Source organism: Daucus carota, chromosome 7 (assembly GCF_001625215.2).
Source record: "Daucus carota subsp. sativus chromosome 7, DH1 v3.0, whole genome shotgun sequence".
Taxonomy (NCBI): Eukaryota; Viridiplantae; Streptophyta; class Magnoliopsida; order Apiales; family Apiaceae; genus Daucus; species Daucus carota.
This window is the reverse complement of record NC_030387.2, coordinates 1,043,332-1,062,374: the sequence shown is the minus strand read 5'-3', so window position 1 is coordinate 1,062,374 and position 19,043 is coordinate 1,043,332. Positions and strand designations below refer to the sequence as shown.

Sequence of the window (19,043 nt, the reverse complement as noted above, 5' to 3'; positions counted from 1 at the left end):
TACTGTTTGTTCGACTCGATCATTGGTGTAGATGTCGTATGACTTTTTATTATTCGATTAACACCTTTGTTTCATATATATATATATATATATATATATATATGGGTAGCACTCCATAGCATACCCTCTTATATGGAGTTACATAGCACACCATTATAAATATATACATAATATATATTCTATTATATTTTTTTTGAAATATAATTGCAAATTTTGATTATTAAACCGAAAACGAAGTTATACAATTTTTTTATTCCAAAGATCATCTAAAATTATGCAATATCTCAACATGATTCTATAACAGAATAATAATCATCCAGAATTATTCTGTTGTAGAATCAGTTTCAAAAATATACTTTTTTAATCAAATTTTAAGTGTTAAATTACTTAAAATAGATTTTTATTTTATAGTATTCTATATTAGAATCACGTTTTATATGTATTCTATAACAGAATTTATAAAAAAATTGATGATTTATAGTGGCGCACTATGTAACTCCATATAAGGAGTCCTTCTCTGGAATGTTGGCCTATATATATATATATATATATATATATATATATATATATATGAACAAAGTTCCATGTAGTCCACATATTTACTGTAGTACTGTAGACCACGTATGTTCTGCAACTATAGAATGGCATAAAAACATTGCAAAATGTGTTATTTTGCAAATCATGTTCTATAAACATCATTATTTTGTTAAAAAATTTGACAATCCTAAACAATCTATAAGTTAAATAGTGAAAAACACATTATTCTGCAAAACATGTTAAGTTTGCAGAACATATTTACATATTACAGAACATATGTGTTCTACTTGTCGAACATAAATGATTTTTCAATATTTACATGAAATAGTGATATTTATAGAATGTATTTCACAAAATAACAAGTTTCATACATTTTGCAATGTTTTTATGTCATTCTATAATTGCAGAACGTACGTGGTCTACGGTACTACAGTAAATATGTGGACTACATGGAACTTAACTCATATATATATATATATATATATATATATATATATATATATATATATAGGAGTAAGATCCTGGGAGAACTCATATTATCAAGAGAACCGAGAGAACTCCTACATCTGCCGTTGATTAAGAATCTTACTATAATTATATTCTGAAATAAAATCTTTACAAAATCAATCAAATCTAGTGATGTTGGGGGTGTTTTTGTACCATCAAAAAACAAGAAATTAATTACAATTTATTACCATATATATTGAGATTCTTATTTAATGCTTTCATATCTTCCATATCTTTGATTCAAAGCTTCTATATCTTTCTATGTGTTTTTCATATTCTTCTTTTATATGAAATATGGAAAAACACTTCACAGAATCTTAGTAAAATATCCATTGGTAAAATATTTTCATTCTTTACTAATTCTAGATTACGTAAAAGATCTAAAATATTTTACTATTTTCATTTTTTATTATTTTACTAAGATTCTTTTAAGTATTTTATCCGTATTTTTTGAGATTCATATTTAATGCTTTCATATCTATCTTTGATTTAATACTTCTGTATCTTCTCTATTTTTTCTTAATTGAAACATGAAATTTATATATAATGCTCCATATATATTCTTCTCTTAATTGAAATATAAAAAAACACTTAACGGAATCTTAGTAAAATATTTTCATTACTTACTATTTCCAGAATCTGTGGAAGATTTAAAATGTTAGAAGACTTTGTACAAAATATTCAGAGATACTTTGTAAAACATTTTCATTATTTATTATTTTACTAAGATTCTTTTAAGTTTTTTATCCATAATAAATATATTTCATTAGGTGTTTCATTTAGCTGGTTGTATATAATATACTATGATTTTCTTATGTGTTCTTTGAAGTAAAATTTAATTTTATAAAACTAATTTTAAGGATACATTAATTACGATTCTACTAATTGATGCATTATAATAAGTGTTCTACCAACAATATAAAAGTTAATATAATTCTGTAAATTACATATTTACAGAATATAAATTTGTTATGTGTTCTTTTCAAATAAAGTAGAATTTAATTGAATATAATTTAGTGGTACATCAATGAAGATTCTACTAAAAAATTTATTAGGTGTTTCAATATTAAATTTATTAGGTGGTATATCAATAAAAAATTTAATTGAATATAATTTAGATGTATTTTAATAAGTACATTAAGATTCTATTAAAAACTTTATTTAGTGTTTCATTATTTGGTCATATATATTATATAGTTTTGTTATGTGATCTTCTCAAATAAAATTTAATTTAAATTAAAATCATTTAGAGATGCATTAATGAAGATTCTATTTACTGATGTATTAAACTTTTTATATTGATAATCAAGATTTATGATATATTTCTAATGTGTATTTGATTCTAGTAAATTAAGATTCTAGTAAAAAAAATTTGATACTCTGCTGAGTGTCACATTGATAATATTAAGATACTATTAAGTGTTTCACTATAATTCTACTATTTTAATAATAAATATATTTTATGTGTATTAGAGATTTTTTTAGTAACTTTATTGATATTGTAATAAAGGTTCCATTAACAATAAAAAATTTAATATAACTTTTTTAACTATATGATTAAGTTTTTAATAAATACTTTAAGATTCTACTAAAAATTTTAGGGGTAAGATAAATGAAATATTGATTAAGTTTATTTAATAGATATAAGATTCTACTAAAAGTTTTATTATATTTGATGTTTCTTTAATTATTAACATATAATATACGATTTTGTTATGTGTTCTTTTTAAATAAGGTAGGATTTGATTTAAAATAATTTAAAATATCTTAAGGTTATCTGTGAATTGGGACTAGATATACACAAAAATATGTGAATTAATTTTTTATTTTAGTTAATGATGGATAGGTTGACTTGGCAGAAATACCAAAAATAGAAGATATTTTAAAAATACAAGATTTGGATTCCAGATTCTGTAATAATTTGCGTTATTTACTTTACAGCTTGAGATGTGGAAAATACCAAATTTAGAAGATATGAAAATATTGACAAACAGATTTTGTCCGAAATTGCCCTTGTTGATATTAGATTTGGATATATTCTGATTGAATTTAAAAATGGTAATAAATATATTATATCTAATGAATGAACGGCATCTAAGGGAGTTCTCTCGGTTCTCTTGATAATGAGGTTCTCTCTCGAACCTTACTCTATATATATATATATATATATATATATATATATATATATATATATATATATATATATATATATATATATATATATATATATAGGGATAGGATCAAATAAAAACTTTTTTAAGTTACAAACTTACAAACTTTTTTTTATTCTCCCATCGTGTTAATCCTTAGTTATATAAAGTATCTATATTGAAAATTCTTCAAAAAAAATCACAATTTTTAAAAATAACGCATAAATAAATCGCGTTTTCAACATATTTATAACTGGGGTTCAACATCGGGTGTTGAACACTAATTATCATTGTGTTGAATATATCTAAAAAGATGTTTAAACTATACCTCTGGGGTTTGGGTAGGGTCTAGAAACATAAATATTAGTTATATAACATGTTTCCCTTAGTTATTACATTTAAAAATTGGTTTACGTACTTCTCCATCACTATTTTAATCGATGTTCAACAAAATATGTTAAAAAAATGTTGAACTCAAGTTATATATGTGTTGAACAAAAAAAGTTTGTAAGTTTGTAAGTTTGTACCAGAACCCTCCCCTATATATATATATATATATATATATATATATATATATATATATATAGACACACACACTATTGGAATGGACTAATGAACAAGATATATGTTAGGAATGTCGGACTGATGAGGCTTATGATTCAAGAAAAGATGAACATAGTGAGGTCAGTAAATCTATGTAGCATTGTTGGATATCTTTAGCTATCTATACTTGCTAGTAGTAACAACTTCAAACTGAGTTATACTTGAAACTGACTTAGATTGAAAATTGAGAGCTTAGGAGCTTTTTAAATTTTGTTGTTGAATGTATACATTGTGTTAGCTTACTAGCTTAACTTATATATTAGATTACAGGAAGTTAATGGCATCTATGATTTGATACTGATGATATAATAGTGATCGATGAATACACTTTGTAGAAACTTATGTGTTATGTGTATATATATACTGATGTGTGTGTATATATGTGTATAACAGAAAGAATGAATAAGTTGAGAGCGGAGGCAGTAGTGCAAAGTAGTACAGAATTTGTATATTGCTATATTGTGGTTACATGAGAATAGGACGAGGAATTTATAGGAACTAGTACAGACAAGAAAGTAAATAGAACGTGTACAACTCCTAACCAACTATGACTATTACAAGCTATATGTAGGTGACTAAGCTAAGCTAGTGTACAGCAGCTGCTTGTGGTATAGTAACAGTGTAAACATGACTTCTATTTCAACACCCCCCCTCAAACTGAAGATGGTTGAAGAACCAACTTTAGTTTGGAAACAAAATCACGAAAACTTCCGGGAGGATGAAGTTTTGTAAAGAGATCTGCAGTATTATCAGCACTAGAAATACCATGTAAACGAACTGTGCCTTTTGCAACTTGTTGACGAGTGAAATGACAATCAATCTCTATATGTTTAGTGCGTTCGTGAAATACATCATTGTGGGCAATGTCAATAGCACTCTTACTGTCACAATAAATTGGAGTAGCTGGAGGATGAATGACACTCATATCTTCAAGTAACCATCGTAGCCAAATTAGCTCTTGTGTGGTGTCTGCAAGAGCTCGATATTCTGACTCAGCAGTTGATTTAGAAGCAAGTGACTGTTTCTTACTACGCCAAGAGATAAGTGAATCACCAAGGAAGAAACAAAATCCTGTAGTAGAACATCTGGTAGATGGATCACCACCCCAATCAGCATCTGAATATGCATGTAACTCAAGTGAAGAGTTGTGTGAATAATGAAGTCCATGAAATATCGTGCCTTTGACATAACGAAGTATGTGCAGAACAGCTGTATAGTGAGGAGTGCGAGGAGCTGACATATATTGACTGACAATATGAACAGCATGAGCAATATCCGGACGAGTGACAGTGAGATAAATTAAGCTTCCAACCAATTGACGATATAAAGTAGGATCGGTAAGTAATTCACCATCTTCGGGATTGAGTTTAACCTCGTATTCCAAAGGTGTAGAGGCAATCTTAGTGTCACTGATCCCAGACTTCAATAAAAGATCAGATGCATACTTAACTTGAGAAAGAGTGTAACCCGTAGGGACGGAAGAGACCTCAAGTCCTAAGAAGTAGCTTAATGTACCAAGATCTTTCATTTCAAATTGCTGACTGAGAAATTCTTTTAGCTCAGAAATACCTGTTGTATCATCGCCAGTGATGATCATATCATCAACATAGAGCAAAAGTAGAACAATGCCTCGATCAGATCGTCGAATGAAAAGAGCATAATCATATGGACTAGAAGAAAATCCAAGTTGACCAATGACTGTACGGAACTTTTCAAACCATGCTCGAGGGGCTTGTTTAAGACCATAAAGAGCCTTGTTAAGCTTGAACACTTGATTTTGAGAATGAGAATAACCAGGAGGAGGTTTAAGGTAAACTTCCTCATGTAGGTCTCCATTTAGAAAAGCATTTTTGACATCCATTTGCCACATGTCCCAATGTTTTGAGGCTCCAACAGCAAGTAAACTTCGAACAGATGTGAGACGAGCAACTGGGGCAAATGTTTCTTCGTAGTCAATCCCATATTCTTGAGTGAAACCTCTTGCAACTAGACGAGCTTTATATCTGTCTATAGATCCATCAGATTTTGTCTTAATTTTGTAGATCCATCGACAACTGACTGCAGCTTTGCCAGGGGGCAAAGTAACAAGATCCCAAGTGTGAGTTCTGTCTAATGCCTGAAGTTCTTCTGCCATTGCTTTCTGCCAAAGAGGATTCACACTTGCCTCTCTATATGTTTGAGGCTCATGTAAAGTTTGTATAGCAGAATAAACATGATAATCAGTAAGTCGGACAGAAGGTTTTCTTACTCGAGTAGAGCGATGAACAAACTCATCTGACAGAGTGGCAGGCTCAACATTAGAATCCTCAGACTGAACTTCTGTTGGAGGAACATTAGTAGTTGAAGATGGTTGAGTGAGCTCAAGTGGAGAATCTGCTGAAAATATGTTAGAAGAAGATGATGGATTTTCTATATTTTCATCAGGAGGGTGTAGATCAACAAAAGGATCGGTAAAGTGGGAAATACTGGTAGAAGTGTCAATTTTAAAATCTGACATAGATGAGAACATTTTGTGTTCCCAAAATGTCACATTACGAGAAACTCGTAGTCGTTGTGAGATAGGATCCCAACAACGATATCCTTTTTGACCACTACCATAACCAATAAAACAACAAAGACGAGCACGTGGCTCTAGTTTAGTTCTTTCATGTGGGGGAAGAAGAACAAAACATGCAGAACCAAAAACCTTAAGAGAATCATATGACGGAGGTTCTTTATATAATTTTTCATAAGGAGATAAGTTATTTGTAACAGGAGAAGGAATCATATTGATTGTGTAAACAGCAGTTAATGCAGCTTCCCCCCAAAATAATTCTGGACAAGAAGAGGAAATGAGAAGAGCTCGAACTGTATCAAGAATGTGCCTATGTTTACGTTCAGCACGACCATTTTGTTGTGATGTGTAAGGACAAGAACTTTGGACAAGAGTGCCATATGATGCCAAAAATTTGTTAAGATCTGATTCTTTATATTCTTTGGCATTATCGGCACGGAAAAGCTTGATTTTCTTTTTGAACTGAGTGTTAATCATAGTGGCAAAATTTTTATAAGTTTCTCCTAATTCTGATCGATTTTTCAAAATATATATCCAAGTGTAACGAGAAAAATCATCAACGAATATCACATAGTATCTTGACCCTCCCATAGTTGGAGTTGGAGAAGGACCCCAAATATCAGAATGTATTAGATCAAAAGTAGCTGATGATTTTTCATAATGAATAGGAAAAGGAAGTACATGATGTTTTGCCAGTCTACATGAAACACAGTCAATTGTGTCTGCATTAACACTACCTAGATGACCACTAGAAATAAGACTATGTAAACGAGATTGTGATGGATGACCTAACCGGGAATGCCAGATGTTGGTTGTAGTGGAAAAAGAACCAACTGGATGATTGGATGATGCTTTTGGTGTAGGAAGATGAAGGGAAGTGAGCTCAAACAACCTTCCGCATCTACGTCCTGTCCCAAAGATCTGTCCTGTCTGAGGATCCTGTACATGACAACCAGAAGAGGTAAAGATAATATCAAGACCAAGATCACATAGTTGACCGATGGAAACAAGATTAAGTGAAAGATTAGGAACGAAGTATGTGTCAGGAAGATTAAGATCTTCTGTAGATACAGTTCCAATATGTGTCACTTTCATGGTAGAACCATCAGCAGTTTGAATATTTGGAAGGTATGAACTCTGTGTTTTCATGGTAAATATGGATGAATCATTTGTCATATCATTACAACATGCAGAATCAAAATACCAAGAATTACCTGAAGTGACAGAGAATGCAGTGGAGGGAGAGTTGGCTTTAAGTAAAACCTGTTTGAGCAAGGATTCTAGCTCACTAGTAGATGTGGTTGGAGATTCAGAAGTTGCGGCAGCGGAAGACTGAGTAAACTTGTTTGAATGGAATGATGGCTTTTTCTTACAAAACTGTATCGAGTAATGACCCTTTTGATGACAATGTTGACATGTGTGATTACGAAGTGTCATGCAATCTTTTGTGACATGTCCACTTTGACGACAGAACCTGCAAAATGGTTTGTCAGAAGTAGGAGCCGGAGGTACAGCAAGAACATTATCCATCACAGATTTGAATTTTCCAAGGCCAAGTCGAGTTTCCTCAGAAATAAGTTCAGCAACAGAACTTTCTAAAGAGGGTAGTGGAACTCGATGAAGAAGAGCAGCTCTAACTGGTTCGAAATCTTGAGTGAGAGCCATAAGAAACTGGATGAGTCGGTGCTGGTCACGATATGTGTGATAAAGTGTAGCATCTTCTGTATGTAACCACTTTGGTTCAGATAATGTTAATTGATCCCAAAGTGATTGTATCTGCGAGAGAAAATCTGCAACTGGTTGACCAGGCTCTTGCTTTTGCTTGCTTAGTGAACTCGTGATCTGATACTGGTGAGAAAGATCGGATGTAGTGTATCTTGATGCTAGTAAATCCCAAATTTCTTTTGCAGTGTCATAATTTCCAAACTGTAAATTAATTTTAGAAACTGAAGAGTTTCTAAAAAATGTGATTGCTTGGTGATTTTTGACATCCCATTCTTCAATGCGATCCTTCAATTTGGAATCTGTTTCATCTTTCTCCCTGATAGGAATTGTAAAATCTCCGTTGACATATCGCCAAAGTCTTTTTCCTTTCAAGTAACTGCGCATAGCTTGAGACCAAGTTATATAGTTCGAGCCATTCAAAATTGTCTGAATCGGAGAACTATTTTCTTTTTCCATTTTTACAAGCACTTGTGTAAAAATACAGGGGTTAAAAAATGCAACTTTTTAAAAGGTTGAAGTACTCTCTAGCAAAAAATAGATAATCAGGGACTGGTGTGTACGTTTCATAAGATGAATGTGAAAAATATAAAATATGGAAACTTGAGGGTACTTAAATGCAAGTTGGCCAAAATTGTGAACATTAACAGATAGATGTACGTGGGAGAAAATACCAAATATATGTAAAACATATATTACTGTGTGTTTTCGAGGTTACCCAACAGACTAGCGGCCGTGTACTCTTTGATGTTTAGAGATGTTGATTCTTTCTTCTTTCCAAAGAGACAAGTGTGGTGATTCGTCGGAAATTATGGTGGAGACGAGTGTGGTAATTCGTCGGGTTTTATGGTGGTTCGCCGGAGTTAATGGTTGTTCGCCGGATTGAATGCCTTGTGATTAGTTGAACTTGTGGGAAGAACTCGCTGTGTGGGTGTTGTTCTGGGTTTGATGAGTTGAAACGGGTTAAAGATTTTGCTGTGTTGACTCGTCAGAAACTGGGTTGCGCCAACTGTTTGGTTTAATGGCCGAGAGAGTTTGTCACCGGGAACGATGATTACAGCAGAATAAAACGCGGAGGTAAGGAGCTTAAAGCTCTGATACCATGTAGAAACTTATGTGTTATGTGTATATATATACTGATGTGTGTGTATATATGTGTATAACAGAAAGAATGAATAAGTTGAGAGCGGAGGCAGTAGTGCAAAGTAGTACAGAATTTGTATATTGCTATATTGTGGTTACATGAGAATAGGACGAGGAATTTATAGGAACTAGTACAGACAAGAAAGTAAATAGAACGTGTACAACTCCTAACCAACTATGACTATTACAAGCTATATGTAGGTGACTAAGCTAAGCTAGTGTACAGCAGCTGCTTGTGGTATAGTAACAGTGTAAACATGACTTCTATTTCAACACACTTGAAGGAGTAAAATTATTTATTGGAAATTATTTAAAGGCAGCTGGTCCAGAACATTGTTGAGAATATATATAAGTGACTCCCTTCCCATCTGTCACTGCTCTGATGCATGATTCACCTGGCTTGACGTACAGGATCCTTACCTTATCGAATATAAATATATGTAATCACTACTATGGCTAAGATTGAATCGCAGTCGCTCTCGTCATCGACTCATCTCAATTGATTTATCACCAAATCAAAATCTTGAAAATCGAGTAGATCTAAATCTTGAAACGGATCCGGTAGGGAGTATTATTGAGAAAACAAGAACAAATCAAGAGAAATAAGCTGATTCGTAGCTTTTCATCGGTGAAAATCGATGAAATCTCCGACGACGGCTCGAAAAAGAAGAGAGAGAGATGAGGCTAAGGTTTTGAATTATGTTTGTCTTTTAAAATTTTGTTGTTGAATGTATACATTGTATTAGTTTACTAGCTTTACTTATATATCAGATTACAGGAAGTTGGAGCCATCTGCATATAGTGATTCGACGAATACACTTGAAGGAGTAAAATTACTAGCATGCATCAAATGGAAAACAAGGGCGGGATGTGAAAAACTCTAAGATGAGATAATTTTCCGCGCTGAATGATATTGTAGCACCCTCTGTATATACATCATCACAAACTTAGGATTAATCCCGTTTAAAGCTTTTTTTTTTTTCCGCTGAACGTATGATGTCAACATATGTATGTCAGGATCAGCCCCTTATTTAAATAGGGTTAAAAGATCTTAGAGATTTGTTTGTCCTAAACTCTGGGAATTAATTATGCAGTCTTGATTAAAATTGTTCATTTAAGTACCACAAGATAATATCAGAACAGTGAACATCATCATGTGCACAGGCACTGTTGCACCCCTATCTTAGAAACCTTGAGTGATTTATTATTATCAGCTTATAACCATATTACACATTCTTTATTCAACACAAAGAATCCTTTTTTTTTTTTTACATTTCTAATTTAATTTACATGCTATAGCACTACAAAGAATAAAACTAAGCAAATAAATACTACTTCCAGAGTTGAATGATTTCTGCGATTTTACAATGCAAATCCTTCTTCTGCTTTCTTCACCTCCTCTGAAATTTCAGTTTTCCGATGAAATATGCAAATAGAAAGGCACATAAAATGGGATATATGGCAACAATTACAGCCACAAGACCAATTCTGTCATGGTGAAACCCGAAATAGTCTTCTAAGAAAGAGGTGAGTGCTTTCCTTTCTCCAAATGCAGAGATTTCTTGTTTTATATCCCCATATTGTGGTGTGATAATTCCATTCAGGAACCATGAGGTTGGAGTTATATAATATAACCAAACCCACCATTTTGGAATTGCCTGCAATGTAACAAAAAAAAACATCATTTTTTGACTATATATAACTATGCATGACAACTTGCTACTTCTAGTCTATCAAAACTTTAAGGATCCTGATTTTGTTCTAGGTTTGTCTAATCCTACTAAGGCGTCGGGAGGCTTAAGCAGTACTTGATACCTAAAACTGATAATTTCCGCTTAAAGAGTTAGGCATTCGTGCTGCATAATGATTTTCAGATCATTTTACATACAGATAGTGATATAGGAAGTATTTTTCGCAACTAAAGATACATTAATACTTCAAAACCTGTATCTTACCGGACCAGGTATCAGGAATCCTGAGAATAGGCTAAGAATAGTGTAAGTGGCCACGGCTAGTATGGAGGCAACTTTCATGTCTGGACTCAGTGACACAATAAGCATTCCTTGATAACTGAAGTAGAGCAGTGAGAAGAACGAAACATAGAAGTACCAGACAACCTTGCTGATGGACCAATAGAACCCCATTGCCGAGTATGTGATAGTTGAATACACGAGTGCTTGGACCAACAAATATGGTATTTCAATACACACCTACAGTAAGAAATTGAGAAGACAAAAACTTGTTATATGGCATGGATGTATTAATATTTGTACTAGCATCTATGTTTTTGCCTTGGAAATTTATATTGACCTGTGCGAAGGAATATGCATAAGAAGAGTACATTCCAGAGAACATTTCCCTGTACAAGACGGACCGTTCACTTGCCACTATTGCTATAACTGAAGAGCAGTTATTTGTACCTATGACTTGCAATACTATAAATACGGCTGATAGTATGTTAAATAGGTCCTGTTGATCTTGGCTGTGAACAACAGAAACAATCATTAAGCAGTTTAACTTAGTATATCCAGTCTAATCAATATTTTTGTTAGTGCAGAAATGTATCTACTTAGACTTACATTTTCGTGCCTTTCTGCCACAGCACTACTCCCATCAGCACAGCTGAAACGGTTGCAAAAGATAAGCACTTGAAGTTGTATGATGGACTTCTCCAATATGACAGGTTTTGTTTCCACAGGCATGCTTTGTACTGCTCCCATCCGTTTCGTGGAAACTGAGTAGGAAAATGCAGTTCTCTTGAACTTCCCTGTGGCTCTCTCAGTACTTTGATTTGTTCTATGTTCTCTCTGCATTGAAACATAAATTATCAGTTGTATTTTAACTTTTTTTTGATGGCCTACTTTTGCTACTATGATGTGCAAATACTATCTACAAGTTATTTATCACTTACTTGTACAGCTGAGATTCCTTGTAAACTTGTGCAAAATCTAAACCAAGCTGTTCCTCTATGGATCCCATAGTAATTTCTAACATCCATGTTGCTGGATTGTAGTTCTTTTTAATCACTGGAACTCCAGGAATGCTCTGCGAAACGTATGGTGCATAGTCACATAAATTTTTAGTATTTTTTAATTGTATATGTGATGCTTGTTTTGTGTTAAATCGATATGTCATGCTATAGCCATGATGTTAGATAATGGATGAAACATATAGTCATGGCCAGTGGTAATACAATTGTCATAATCTGCTAGCTTTACCTCAAAATAGTCGATAAGCTTGCATGAATGCTGACCCAGTGGTCCTGAGTAAACTATTTGTCCTCCCTTTTTCATCAGAATCAACTGCACAGATTAATTTAGTATTCAACTCAGAGTTCTTCCATGTGAAACTGCTCTTAACCTTTTCACATTCTGTATCCTACAAGTTCATAGTATAGTCCTACCTCATCAAATGCCTCAAAAATGTCGATGCTTGGTTGGTGGATGGTGCATACCACTGTTCTTCCGGTGTCAGCAACATTTTTCACTGCACGCATAACAATGGCAGCTGCTCTAGCATCCAGACCAGATGTTGGTTCGTCCATGAATATGATTGACGGATTAGAAACAAGTTCCACTGCGATGGTTAGCCTCTTTCTTTGTTCATTTGATAGACCGCTTACTCCAGGAACTCCAACCAAACTATTTTTAATCCCATCAAGTTCAACTAATGTGAGCACATCCCGGACAAAGTCCTGCATAGTCAGGATCACTTACAGGTAAGGCTTATTATATTAAAACTCAAGCCTGTATATATAATGTTGTAATTTTCATATGTTATGATATTTTGATATCTGTGGGAGGTAATCTTACTAATCTCTAGTTAGTAGCATTATATTAACTTACAGTTCTTGTAGTTGCGCTAATATGTGATGGTAGCCTTAACCAAGAAGAGAAGAGTACTGATTCTTCAACTGTGATCTGAGGAGAATGAATGTCAGATTGTTCGCAGTAACCTGAAATCCTAGCAAAGGTTTGTTGAACCTTGGGGAATCCTCCAACCCGGATAACCCCTTCAATATGTTTGCTGTCTTTTCTTCCAGAGAGTATATCCATCAGAGTTGTCTTTCCTGCTCCACTTTCTCCCATCAAAGCTGTTAAAACACCTGGTTTAAATGCTCCCGTCATGTCATGTAGAAGCTGAAGCCTTGTCTCCTGGTATATTCCTGTTTTTCTCATTTCCTGTTTTCAGTAATTTTCGTGGGAAACTGTAAGTACTGGACATTACACAATTATTTTTTTTTTAAAAAGTGACAATACTGTCTTTTATAGTTGAATAATTACCGCTGGAGTCTCAACATAATAGCGGACATTCTCAAATGTTAGTGTCAGGGGCTCAAAAGGTAAGACCACTTTACTGCCTTCTTGGATCACTGGAAGAGTTTCACAGTACAAAAAAGTGGCATTATTTACTTGGCAAAAATGGTATCTTCATACTTTGTTTTTGGCTCGTCTTCTGTTCATCTGAAATAGGCAGGGGATATAGATGACTAACCTTCAATTGATATGTTATGCAACTGAGGTGTCGTTGTGGTTGATCTTTCATTATTATCATCCTTATCATTACATTGATCTTCTTGCAGTTGCTGAAGTTTTTCGTATGATATAACAGCCTGAGATGCTCCTGGAGCTGATTTTAAACAAAGGTTTAATTTGTTGAGGTTAGTCTGCTTATTCCAACTATCTAAACATATAGTATACAGTACAAATATGTATATTGCAACAACTTACACTTCTTGTATGTTAAAGCTAAGGTGAATCCAACATTCAAAAGGAACGTAAATCCAAGGAGTGCTCCTAGAGATATCCAGTAGGTGTAGCCTTTAAAGTTAAGCCCATGACTTGACAAAGTCTCGTGGCCAATTGTTGAGTTTCCTGATGTCACCTGAATATGAAATAAACTGGATTAGGGACAGTAACTGAATACGAAAGAATTTCTGAATGCATGAGTTTTGATATCACCTTTGCCCATCGAGGGGCGAGAAATTCATTAACAGATATTCCTATTTCAGCATATGACACCATTGATGTCCAAAAGCCCCACTGTAACCACCCCGGTAATGAATCTGCAAAATTAGGACATCTAAATATTTAGCATCAATTTACATGGTTTTAGTGAAATACTGTAGTGTCCTAGAATTGAGTGCTTACGTTGTGGAATTATAAAGCCACCAAACAACAGCATTATTAGGACAAGCAGGTTGCAGCTAAATGTTGCTGCTACCTCAGTTTGACAAATTGATGCAAGCATTCGGAATAGGGATACTGATGCTTGGTGTAGAGTGAAAAACAGCAGGAATTGGCAGAAAAACCTCTCTACTTCTGGGCTATATCCTATAACATAGTAGGTAAGAGCTGTCCAAACAAAGGACTCCACCAAAGAAAAGGGGATCCTTAGGAGAAAAGCTGTAATAGCATAAGCCCAGGAGGGGTAGAAACTGAGAGCTCTCTCTTTGTAGAAAACTGGAAGCCTAGTGACAGTCATGTTCAGCTCTCCCATTCCATTAGTCAGGATTCGGATAATTCCATAAAACAAGGAACCCATAATATAAGTTGAATGTTCCGAGTCCACAGTCATTCTTGTCCGTAGAAAGACTGTCATCGTTATGATTGCAATTATGATGAGCTGCACCAGGAAAATAACATGGTTACACAGGAAGATAAAAAAGTTATTGTTCAAGTAATGCATCCTGTTAGGCTATTACTAGAAATCTGGCAGAACGGAGCATTACTCAGAAGTCAGAAAAAATGTACCTGTGCTAATTTGAATATATGAATAAATGAGTTTCGTCTTGTGAGTAGAATCTCCCTGTCTAAGCAAGCCTTGAACAATCCCCACTTGTTCGTAGAATATTTATTTTTCTTATCATTAAGGAGTATATCTTTCTTGAGATAGGATTCAGAATCTTCAACTGTCCTAGAAAGCTCTTCATCAAGACTATGTCCCATCCGAGAGTTCTTGAATTTTTCACAGAATTCATCCACTGTAATATATCTGTAAGGTACATCAGCATTGTACCAATACTGTCTCTGGTCCTTTTTTGAGGTTACCTGCAATATTGTATTTGAGAAAAGAAAGAATTGAGAGCCATAAAGGATATGAACTGCTGACAATTTGGTTTTGATCACGTACCTCTTGTAGGAAGTCAGCAACACCCTTTCTTTCTGGGCACTGGAAACCACACGCATGAAAGAATTCGAGGGTATCAACTCGAGGTCCATGGTAAACTACTTTGCCTTCTGCATACAAGATTATATCATCGAAAAGATCAAAAGTTTCCGGGGCAGGCTGTAGTAGTGATATCAATGCAGTGACATTTGTGATGTGGACCAATTGCTGAAGGCAGCTTATAATCTGAAATGTTGTCGAGGTGTCCAAACCATTTGAGATTTCATCCATAAACAACACCCTTTTTGGACTGACAATCATTTCTCCTGCGACAGAAATTTGCACATCCATAAAAGTTCATTTATTGACTCAGTTGTACTTGTTTAAAGTTACTGAATTACTGACCAGTTGCTAGTCTCCTCTTCTGACCACCTGATATGCCTCGTCTTATCGCATCACCAACAGGAGTATCAGCGCAAACGTCTAGTCCCAGTATCTGAAGGACAACAACAATATATATAGGAATTGTTCTGTGGTTCACTTAACATTGTGTTCGATCTATATCTTTGAATATTGATCAAGTTACCTTCATTGTGTAATCTGTTTGAAGTGTTCTCTCTAATCCACTGACTGATATCGCCTGTCCAACGCGAGGCCATATATCAAGAAAAAGAAATATTACCTTGAGTCGGATATTTACATCTAAATTATATGTTACCTTCATATATGTATCAATTTCTGATTCAGGAACAATTCCTGCTTGCTTCTCCCTTCTACTAATTTCAGCCATCATTTCTATACATTTAACAGATACGTGTTAATTTAATACGATGGAGCTGGAAATTTAGGACCATGTTCAATTTACCTTTTCTGCTTTCGACGCCTTGACAACGGGCAGAAAAATCAATTGTCTCTCTTACTGTCATCTCAGGAGTATGCAAGTCATACTGGCTTATGTAAGCTGATATCTTCTGAGAATTGAGATCGTCTAACTTGCACTCATTGTAAGAAACCTCCCCGCTTACCTGAATAAAGACAAAATTAAAAAAATTGATCTGAGCTGCAAGTTTACCATAGATCTGTAATTAAGCTGCTATGGATTCACACATTATCAGTATTTTTGCTTGCACAGTTTCGTTTAGCCAGTTTTCGTACATAATTATCACTAGTTGTCGAGGATACCATTTTATTAAAATGCCTCGCTTTTTCTGCAGCTTTCAGCTTTCATGCTTAAGCACAATATTTACCAGAAACTGAAACAGAACTGATTTGCAGGGAAAAGAGACCTTTAAAGATTTGTCCAGCTTTCCTGCGAGAGCCTTTAGCAATGTGGTCTTTCCACATCCCGGTGGTCCGAGCAATAAGGTCATCCTGTAAGAATCATGTTTGTTTATATTCCTGTTTCACTGTCTATTATGTCCTGTAAGAATCATGTCTGATATGACTGTCTCTGACATGATAGTCGCTTAGGTAAATGAAAATTTGAAAACTGCGTACTTTTAATAAAAATTAGAGCATAATTATATGATCATTCAACAGACCTTGAGGGCTTGATGATTCCACTTATTCCTTTTATGATGCCAACCTTTGCTTCTGGTGCTCTGCAGTAAGAGATCTGCGCGAATATTTGAAAAAACAATTTGTCATAGGCGTCTTTTAATATAATTTTCTCAGTGCTAAACCAGATACAGTCCCTTTTTTTTCTTCATTTTTCGCTTTAAATAAGATTAATTGCATAAACTTAAACCAGCACACAGACATGCCGTTGAAGCATAAAATCTCGGATTTCTTGTTAGCAAGAGATGAAAGGAGTACTAGGATGACGATTAAGGGTGTTGGCCCTCACTGCCACAATTTTCAAGAAAAGGGTCCCAAATACCACTGTCGGAGAAAATGATCCTAACCTACCACTTTGCAATCCAACACATTAGATCGTGCGGCGTTTATTCTCTTTCCCTTCTTCGGTGTAACTAGCGTTTTGAGATCAAAACGCTATTTCATGCAGGGTTTTACTCCTAAAACGCCACATCGTATTACAATTTTCAGTTATTTTCAGGCCTAAACATACCACGATCTAGTATTTTCTTCCAATAATCAAAACGCTGGATTACTCGATGTTAATAAATTGTATTTTGGGCAATTTCTCCCAACTTTGTTATTTTGGGCATTATTTAGTGAAAATGATGACATACGAGGCTTTTTCTCGACGATTACAGATTTAGTTCACTTACCGCGAAAATGCTTTTAAAGGAGTTCCAGAGTGTGGGGAGAGGCTCTCCTTGGACCACCTCACATTTTGCTTCAACACATAGGTTCTTGTATCTGACCTCCACTGTTGGCAATTTTATTCCAACCCTGCATCATCATTAAACATATAAAAAAAAGGAATCTCAATTATATCAGAACTTATTCTTTCATTTGTTTATCTAGAATATCCATCAAGTTTCTTTCATTTGTTTATCTAGAATATCCATCATGCACTTGATTGTTATTTAGGTTGTGACAACAGTACAAGGATGTTTAAGTCTCTAAATGTTGAATATGTCAATCTAATTAGACATCAGATTGAAATATACTATATTCAAAGCAACTAAGGCGGCAATCAAGCCTATCGAAAATTTTAATAACAAGAGTATCGAAGCATCTCCAATGGGGTCAATGATATTGGCTATATTAGTTGGCTAAATTTGAAAATAGTATGTTATTAATTTAGATTCTTAAAATAGAATATATACCAGTTCAATATGGTAATAAATGATATGTAATTTCCAATGGATCTCTTACAGACCAGCAGAAGTTTGACAAATATAATCATACATGGCTAAAATTATAGATAAGAGATGAGTAGGCATATAAACAAGGGATGAGTATGCAGGTTGGAGTGTGATTTTTCGAAGAGATTGGCTATAATTTTCACTTTGATATGCCAACTCTCCTTTTAGCTAAGAGCTTCCTATGGTTAGAGTTGCTTTAACAACCTGCCAGTATAGCACTGTAGTATCCTATTTGGCTATTTCTACTTGGGTTAGTTGATTAGCATTTAGCAACATGGTATCAGAGATGGGTTTAGGAAGAATTCGCGTTCGAGTCTCTTCGGCCCCTCTGTTGGTAATAGTATTGGTATTTATTGTTCAATCGAACGTTATGTTTAGATGAGTTGGTTACTCAACAATCTCGACATAATTGATATTTACATCGCGCTCAGTTTACCTCTAGGGCAAGGTAACCGAACAATATGCATGCATTAAAATAAGTAGAGCACGTAAAATAAAGTAGTTTAATTACTTGTCCATGCGCTGCTTCATCTTGAGCAACAAGCGAGCATTATCTGTCTGAACATGATTAATCAGTTTATGTATAAACACACGCTTCTCCCCTGGCCCGAGCTTCGCAACATCCACCACTCTATTCTGACCATCTTCATCGTCCTCGATCACCGACATTCGAAGACGTCGCATGGTCGGAAGCCTCTCAATAGCTGCCCACTCCAGCTCCTTCTCATCCTCTTCACTGGCCACTGAACCTCTGTCAAAGCTGCTGGAACTCCTCTTGAACGACACCGTTTTCGCCATCCTGACCGCAGGCTCTGCCATAGTTGTAACTGACTATGATGATATCAGGTTGTTAAATGTCATGAAGAAAGTTGAGAGAAGGAGATAGCTGGACAAGTCTCATCTCCCTGCAGGTCTCTCATAGAGGAAAGAAAAGAGTGTGTACAA

The 19,043-nt window shown here is 34.5% G+C and overlaps 1 protein-coding gene and 1 long non-coding RNA gene across 4 annotated transcripts; one reads left to right on the top strand and one right to left on the bottom strand.

Moving 5' to 3' along the window:
* The first annotated feature begins 10,595 nt into the window (after positions 1-10,595).
* LOC135147762 (uncharacterized) lies at positions 10,596-16,870 on the top strand. Of its 3 annotated transcripts, XR_010285560.1 has the most exons (6): positions 10,596-10,743; positions 11,819-12,934; positions 13,073-13,373; positions 13,488-13,558; positions 13,799-13,876; positions 16,600-16,868. It is a non-coding gene; the product is annotated as an uncharacterized LOC135147762 (long non-coding RNA). The 3 variants fall into 3 exon arrangements; XR_010285559.1 differs by having other exon boundaries at positions 13,488-13,876; positions 16,600-16,870; XR_010285561.1 differs by lacking the exon at positions 16,600-16,868 and adding an exon at positions 15,358-16,353 and having other exon boundaries at positions 13,488-13,876.
* LOC108194383 (pleiotropic drug resistance protein 3) lies at positions 10,596-19,043 on the bottom strand. Its single transcript, XM_064081183.1, has 23 exons — positions 18,610-19,043; positions 17,556-17,679; positions 16,866-16,939; positions 16,611-16,695; positions 16,190-16,349; positions 16,043-16,119; positions 15,911-15,964; positions 15,730-15,820; positions 15,349-15,650; positions 14,970-15,266; positions 14,367-14,841; positions 14,178-14,281; positions 13,947-14,100; positions 13,711-13,845; positions 13,500-13,588; positions 13,062-13,397; positions 12,620-12,910; positions 12,435-12,518; positions 12,128-12,261; positions 11,796-12,023; positions 11,527-11,698; positions 11,172-11,426; positions 10,596-10,874 (listed from the first exon to the last, which is right to left on the bottom strand). Exons 1-23 carry the CDS (start codon positions 18,915-18,917, stop codon positions 10,608-10,610), a joined length of 4,296 nt encoding a protein of 1,431 aa, XP_063937253.1. The 5' UTR covers positions 18,918-19,043; the 3' UTR covers positions 10,596-10,607.

What these genes read in the sequence shown, in the direction of transcription:
- LOC108194383 (XM_064081183.1), bottom strand. Translation starts at nt 18,917, where the DNA reads ATGGCAGAGCCTGCGGTCAGGATGGCGAAAACGGTGTCGTTCAAGAGG. An exon ending in CCTTTAAAAGCATTTTCGCG is followed by an intron (nt 16,940 to 17,555) that starts GTAAGTGAACTA and finishes ATATTCGCGCAG; the next exon opens with ATCTCTTACTGCAGAGCACC. An exon ending in TGGCAGAAAGGCACGAAAAT is followed by an intron (nt 11,699 to 11,795) that starts GTAAGTCTAAGT and finishes TGTTGTTCACAG; the next exon opens with CCAAGATCAACAGGACCTAT.